The sequence below is a fragment of the Vulpes lagopus genome, chromosome 11, assembly GCF_018345385.1.
Source record: "Vulpes lagopus strain Blue_001 chromosome 11, ASM1834538v1, whole genome shotgun sequence".
Classification (NCBI taxonomy): Eukaryota; Metazoa; Chordata; class Mammalia; order Carnivora; family Canidae; genus Vulpes; species Vulpes lagopus.
The window spans coordinates 83,897,430-83,904,542 of record NC_054834.1 but is presented as its reverse complement, the minus strand read 5'-3'; the positions used below and the strand labels follow the sequence as shown (position 1 = coordinate 83,904,542).

The 7,113-nt window shown below is 43.9% G+C and overlaps 1 protein-coding gene across 1 annotated transcript in view; it reads right to left on the bottom strand.

The window, feature by feature from the left end:
- Positions 1-1,659: 1,659 nt before the first annotated feature.
- The window catches only part of PKP4 (plakophilin 4), a 238,740-nt gene continuing 233,286 nt past the window's right edge, over positions 1,660-7,113 (bottom strand). Inside the window, exons 20-22 of the mRNA XM_041774277.1 lie at positions 6,092-6,220; positions 4,386-4,459; positions 1,660-2,669 (exon numbers count right to left, since the gene is read on the bottom strand). Of these exons, the coding sequence (XP_041630211.1) occupies positions 2,421-2,669; positions 4,386-4,459; positions 6,092-6,220 (452 nt within the window). The 3' untranslated portion in view covers positions 1,660-2,420. The remainder of the gene's footprint in view (positions 2,670-4,385; positions 4,460-6,091; positions 6,221-7,113) is intronic.

Sequence of the window (7,113 nt, the reverse complement as noted above, 5' to 3'; positions counted from 1 at the left end):
CTAAAATGCCGTTAAGGTAAAGAAACACTGGTCTAGCTCATCAACATTGGCTCAGTTCAGCCTTGACCCTGCAGGATGGGGTGGACCTGCACTGAGCAGAACCACAGACCACCTCTAGGGGAATTCTGCATCCTATCTTGTGACGTAAGGGCAGCAATTAAAAAGTCAACTTTGTTATAGCAGAGCTCGTTAAACCTTGAAAGAGAGACTGGGATTAGCTTTTTGATCAGCGACAGTTTTGTATCTTTCAAGCTGTCCATAAGCTTCTTTTCTTTGGTCACAAGGAAGGAGCCTTATAGGGCATCTGATCTGCTCAGGCCTCACCCACAGGCCTTCTGGCCCCATTAGGAGATCCAAGTGGATGCCCAAGTGAGTATTTTGTAACCCAAATTTAGATCTGTTTTTGAAATGCTGCCTGTCAGAGTTGGGGGCCTGGGTCCACTAAGTTACCCCAAAGACATATGAAGTCACTAAAAGCAAGTCAGTTTCTGTCACTCATGTCAGGCCAACTATAGATTCTCTCGTACTCCTGACTCCTTGAATGCCTGCAACCCAGACATGAAAATGTCCAGTTCAAAGGAGTCAGCAATTCAAAGCTCAGATGGATACCAGAGCAGTCAAACGTCCAAGTGGCAGTTCCTCAGGGAAATCTGGCAGCTCGGCCACCCAGAGGGCTGTTTGCTGAGCTGTCAGGGCCTATGAGGAGAATTTCAGAAAGCCTGCGTGTCAGAAAGTCCCCCCCACTGACAGACTTTAGGCATATTCCCGTTTTTATTTGTATTTCCATTTCACTTTGGATTCTAATCTTGGGCTGCAATCCATTCAACAAGGGAAAGCATTTCTCTCCTACATCTTCTTCCAAATACAAATATAAGTGCACATTCTAACCTATGATTTGTGCCTCATTTGCAGAATATACTGAGCCCAGTCAACAGCTCTGGGTTTCACTTGCCATACAGGTTGTTTCCCATGTAAGATCCAGGTGGAAACCTCAAGACTTGGGAAGGCCTGTCTGGGTCTCCTGGGGCTGGTGCCCCTGATCTCAACAAATGGAGAAAAGCTTACAAGTAATGCTGCTTGGTATTACTGGAACTCCTATCATGTACATGGGGCTTCCTCCACTGTCTCTAATCTAGGGATTATTGTCTTATGGGATCACTCAGGAAAATAGTTACTTAGTATTTGTTTTGGTTTCCTACATTGGTGTCTACCAGTAAGTGCTCAACCATTGTTTTTGGTTATTGAGTTCTTTAAAAAATTGCCAAAAGGAGTCTTTGTCAATTCAGTTAGTGCTGGTCTTGCCAGATGTAATTGCATTCAGGCGAAAGGCAGTGTTGATACATACAGCAGTCTGAAGACCAAAAAAAAAAAAAAAAAAAAAAAAAAAAGAAAAAAAAGAAAAAAAAAAGACAATGTATATTAGATTCAAAACAGATCCCCCCCAAATAAAAATACTAAGGTAGATAAGTAGATAAAGAGGAGGAAATTTCATAGTTTCATTCTTCGGTATAGTTCATCTCATAAAGTGTATAAAACTAGAAAAGTCCATAAAACTTGGGTATATTTAAGCTGTCTCCAACATGTAGTTATATTCACATTTATAGAATGTGCTTTTCCCATATTACACACAGAAAATAAAAAAAGAACAGGGAACAAATCTCCAAGGATGAAATTTCCACATTTATTTTTCTTTCATGTGCATAGAAAATGGCAGTGAAGTGTCCTATGAAAGAGGCAGGGAATGGGCATGGCGCTTCTATACCAGACTGGACTTTGTGCTTCAAAGGTACACTATTCATTTTGAAAACAAAGGATGTTATAGTTTGTTTTTAATTGCTAAGAATTCCTTGGGTTTCCCATTTGTTTTTTAGCTGTCAGCTTCTTCAAATCTCTTTTCAAATGACACACTGCATTACAAATGATGGCACTTAACCAATGTGGCATTTCCATATTTACACCAACAAAAGAAATTTACAAGACATAATAGCATACAATCTTGACATTTAGTAATAGCAATAAAACATGAAGGGCATCCATTTTATTATTTTTTTTTCTGTACAAACTATCGGAACATAACTTTATTCACATTAAAAAAATCATCTTTAATTTGATTTGACCTACACATCCCCCATCTCATTTCACCCATTTCTCAAACCTCTCATCACATCGCCCACACCTTCACCAGACTATAGAATCTACAAGTAATTAGATCTAACACCTAAATAGAGCTTAGACAGTCCTCTCTCCCAAAGGTTTCCTTACTTCCCTGATAATTCCTCAAAAAAGAAAAAAAAATATGCTCTTCACTCGGTCCTTCCATTTCACTTTCACATTTCATCAGCAAATCAGCAAGATGGATTTTTTTCATCTCAATCCAAACAAGGTTAGAAAGAAGAGTTCTTCAACCGAGCATCTTGACGCTACACCCATGAGTCCGGGGACCCTGGGTACTGTTCTGCTCTATAAGAAGGTCGTTTCGTGGAATAAAAGTCTACATAATTTGTGGTCGATTTCAGTCCATACTGTGTTGAATAATCAGTAGAAGCTGGAAAGTGAACTCGGTCATCAAAATAAGGATCTTCATAGCTATGAGGAGATTGCAAATACAATCTGTATGCGTCAAAGTTCTTTCTGTTGGAGTCATCTTGACTATAATACAGCTGTTGATGCTGTTGACGAAATGAAAAAGCAAATAAATCAAGGCAATTTTTGGAAATATGTGTTTAAGGGAAATTAATGTGGGTTTCCTGCTTCATATTTTAAAGTAGTATTTAATATTTGTGAAAATATGGTTCAAAGTTCTTTCTGGTACATGATGTATGTTTACTAGTAGATTGTAAGGATTTTAAACTGTGTTTACAAGTGGGCTGGCAAAGCTCGCTCAAGTCCTGTTCTAAGGTGTCTAGAAGTTGGTGTCTCCAGAGCACCCAAGATTGCCCCTGCTGCCATATTCCCCACTAGAGGTCCACTTCTGTGCTCTGCTGTGGAGGGGCCTGTTCCCCGGGCCTTGATTTTTGCTTTGACACCAGGGAACCATTAGCACATCATGAGTGTGGTTGGAGGTTGGATTTTCATGCTTCAGATAGCTATGTATAGACAGAGCCATCCTTTAAAGCATTTACCTCAGAGGTGAAGATGGAGTCCATCCCTCAGTTTAAAAAGAAATGTGAGGTACTATTAAAGGAGTGATAAACAATCTCTGGGCAGCAGAATAATAAAATTGGAAGAGACACGTGAGCAAATAGTTTTGAAGGAAACACTTCCCAAGCCAGGACTAATAGATTTGTAAAGAAGCAAGGTGACACCCATGTGGGCATCCACCTCAGGGGACACTGCCTCCATTTTCTTTTGTGTTATCTCATCTCTGACCTCATGTTAATTTCTTCAAATACGTTTGGAGAAAAACTGTCATGGCTCTTATATTTTTTTTCCCCTTTTGCTCATGCCCAAATCCCCCGACTTGGTAAGATGTAAGATGTAATAAATTTACCACATACATATCACCATCATGTTCTGGAACTAAATTCGTTCTAACATTATTAGCATTTCAGAACAAAATTCTCTTTTTAAGTTAGAGTTATGATTTTAAGGTTTTTTTTTCCCCCTGACTTAAAAACTACAGCATAAATTATAAGTAATTTGGGAAGCTCTTTTTTCTTCATCTACAGAGAAAAAATGATGAAATGGAGGAAAGTCTTAGAGTATCCTTATTGCAAGTGTAGGATACGGGCTTGTTTGGAAAACCCCAGTTGCTCACGTATTATTGGAAGAGATCACATGACCCCTGTGGGCATGGCATCCGGAAGGACCGAAATAAATTTAAGGCCCCCGTGAAAGCAGAGATTGGCTGCTACAACCATTAGTCCCCACTCTGATGGAGAATGGGGTCCACCCAGTACAGCTGAGTCCACTTTGACTTTGGAGACTAGTGGAGACTTGCCACCAGCCAAGTGTTTTCAAACCATGGATGTTTGGATGTGGAGGAGTCACGAAGATGAGGATGAGGTGTACAAAAGAGAACAATGAGATGAGAGAATGAAGCGTGCTTACCAACCTTTCCCCACTCAGAGGATGGAAGAGATTTTAGAGGTTAACGGAAAGGAGTGGGACAAGGAGACTGGTGGGCGAACAGGAGTAAAGACTTCTCAGCTGTTCCCATCAGTGGCTTGGTGGTCTCAGTAGCACCAGTTTGAATATTCAAGCACATGAGGCTACTGCGGAAGTGATTTGCTTAAGCCACAGATGAGCTTCTGGGGAGCTCGATGCCCAGGGGAAGCTCCTCGGCCCCGCTGCGCTGGCCGGCCCTGCTGGCTCCAGCGGCCAGGCCCCTTCCTGGGTCCATCCCTGCTAAATGACCTTCTGTAAAAATGATATTGCAAATTCACCTGTAGCCGTCTATTTTGTTCTCTTGCTGGTGAGGAATAGGAACTGATGTAAATTGGTGAAGGTTTGCTGGAGCCTGTAAGAAAATATTTTGTGAAATTAAAACTAGCGCTCGGCATTCCGGCTGCGCTGGCTTCCTGCCCTAGCGGGGGGGGGGGGGGGGGGGGGGCAGGGGCAGGGGCCGGGGCCAGGCTTCCCTGGCTCTCGTGTAGCAGTGGTCGCCCGGGCCACCAGGGGATCGTGCACATGGCCCTGGGAAGTCGTGGGTCTCCCCAGAACGCTACGTCAACCCAGAGGCTTCTTTCTCAACCTCTGCTCACCATGGGGGAGCCGCTGGCAGCAGAGATGTCCCGGCCGGCTCTGAGCTGGCTCTGACCGGCAGCCTTGCTCCCCGAGCCCCGGGTCAGATGGGGACGGGAAACCGATCAGAACAAGCTCCAGGCCTGCAGAGCAGCTGGGCCTGAGGCCCGGGCGGGAGGACAGGCACAGGCACGCTCTAGGCAGCTGGCCACGTGAGGCACAGTCTTGCCCTTGCCATTTTTAAGTACATTTTGAAACAAAAAGAATCTGATAATCAGAGGGTTGTCTTCAAGAGTTCACGGCAGACTCCCAGTGATGCCATTGGCTACCCTTCTATTGTTAGGGCTAGCAAAGATTTTTTTTTTAATGAGGAAAATGAAACATACTTGAGGCAAATTAGTTTATTGAAGCAAGCAAAGAAGATACAGAAGGGCATGCATGCTAAAGAGGCAGTCTTTAAAATGAAGCAGGCTGCTGCAAATCTGAAGCAACAATGCACTTCAGTTTGTGCATTTCCTTTGCAAAGAGCTTGGTGTTTGAAATGTAGCATCTGCAATTTTCTGAGCTATTAATTGCCATAGTAACAATAGTCGATTAGTAAACAGTCCTGTGAAATCACAATTTCAAAGACAACAGCACAACTGAGACGGCTCCCCCAGCAGTTGTTAAGTTGCCATCAGGTTTTATTTATTTCTTTTTAATAAACAGGTTTTTTTGAGGAAGGAGTACTCTTTTGTGATAGCTCAGTCACACTGCCTTATTTGAAACCTCTAGAGTAGTTATAATTTGCAAGAGAGTTGAGAATGGGGATAATATGAAATCTTGGTAACTCTGCGCTGGCATCCTTTAAATTACATGCCCAGCTTTCTGGATGACATCAAAATTTATATTAATAGTATGCAACACTATTTCTGGTTTCTTAAAATATAATCACCCTGGGAAGAACCACATTATACATTTCGTTATTCATTCAAACTCTTTTCCATGAAAATGTAAATGAAATTGATCTCCATTCCCAGGTTTGAATTTAAGAGATGAGTCAGTCTAGGAGATGTGGCCTTGCAAGCGTCACAGGCTCAGAGCTCTGACACACGGGAACACAGGGAGACACGGCGTGGACAGGGCGCGAGCAGAGCCAAGGCACTGCCTGGGAGAAGCCAGAACCACCTCTCTTGGATACTGTACCCTCTTTATTTGTGGTCACTAGGCCACTCCCTTGGCTTGTTTTCCTTGTAACAAGCGGAAAAGGCAGCAGCCCCGGGGGCAGGAAATGGAGAGACTGGAACGTGGAGGGCTGCTGGGGGACCGTCTCAATACAGGCACGGGCTACTTCCCAGGCTGCTGGCAGGGGGCCTGGAAGCACGTGGTTTTTCGAGATACTCTATCACACACCCAGGTGGCGTCTTACCAGGGTACAGGCCTTTATGTGTGGCATCCCCTTGGCTATTGTAATACTGCATAGGTGGCTGGGTCCTATCGTATTCAGAGCGAGGGTCTCTGATTCCTAACAGTGCTGGTGAGGAGGAGGTGCTGCCGACTGGGGGGAGAGGCGGAGCAGGAGGGAGAGAAAGGAGGAGAAGAGAAAGCACTGTCAGTGGCTCTGCAAAATCCTCTCTGGAAAAATAAAGGTCAGCAATTAGAAGTGCCACGCAGCTGGCGCTAAAAATCAGCTCTTAGCTACTGTGAGCCGACGGGCAGCCGGTGCTGAGGACGGGAGGGCGACCCTCAGGCCTGCTGCTGCGAGAGGCAGGGCCAGCGTGGCCCCGCCAGAGCCTCCCCGAGCGGGGGTGCAGCGCAGGAACCATGCGGCTTTCTCACTAGTGGCCTCAGGGACTCCCACCGCCTCTTACAACCGAGTGAAAGTGACTGATTAGCCACGTAAGAGTTACACTTGCTATTTTATGATCTCAGTTCAGTTGCTTGTAAGACACCCATCTATTATCCTTTATGTACAGCTCTTTAGTAAGTAGGTGTTTTATGGCTTATTTTGATTTTTAATTATTTCAAAAATCTTTGCATCTCTAAATGTGTTTGAATAAGAGTGCCCAGCCCATAAAATTTATAATTCTTTTTATGGTGATCAGCTGTCAGTAAGCCTGGCTCCTCAAGAAGTTCAGTGTGAATAAACTGAGCCTCACAAAACCCCAGAAAATTTTTTGTCCCAGCTTGAGCCAAACATTTAATAATAACTGATCTAGCATTTTGCACAGAAGGAAAGCACCACACATCCTTTTTTTTCTCATTAAAAAGTCATCTTGCTTGCACTAAGGTTAATTGTAAGTGAAAGTGGTCACTTATTCACTCGATCCATTTGAAAGCAACAGCCCCAAGCCTTGCCACCAGTGGTTCTGCATGCCTTGATGCTTTCAGAGGCAGACGGACACAGAAATATTTTCCCTGAAAGGTCATTTCACTGACGTGGGGTTGCTG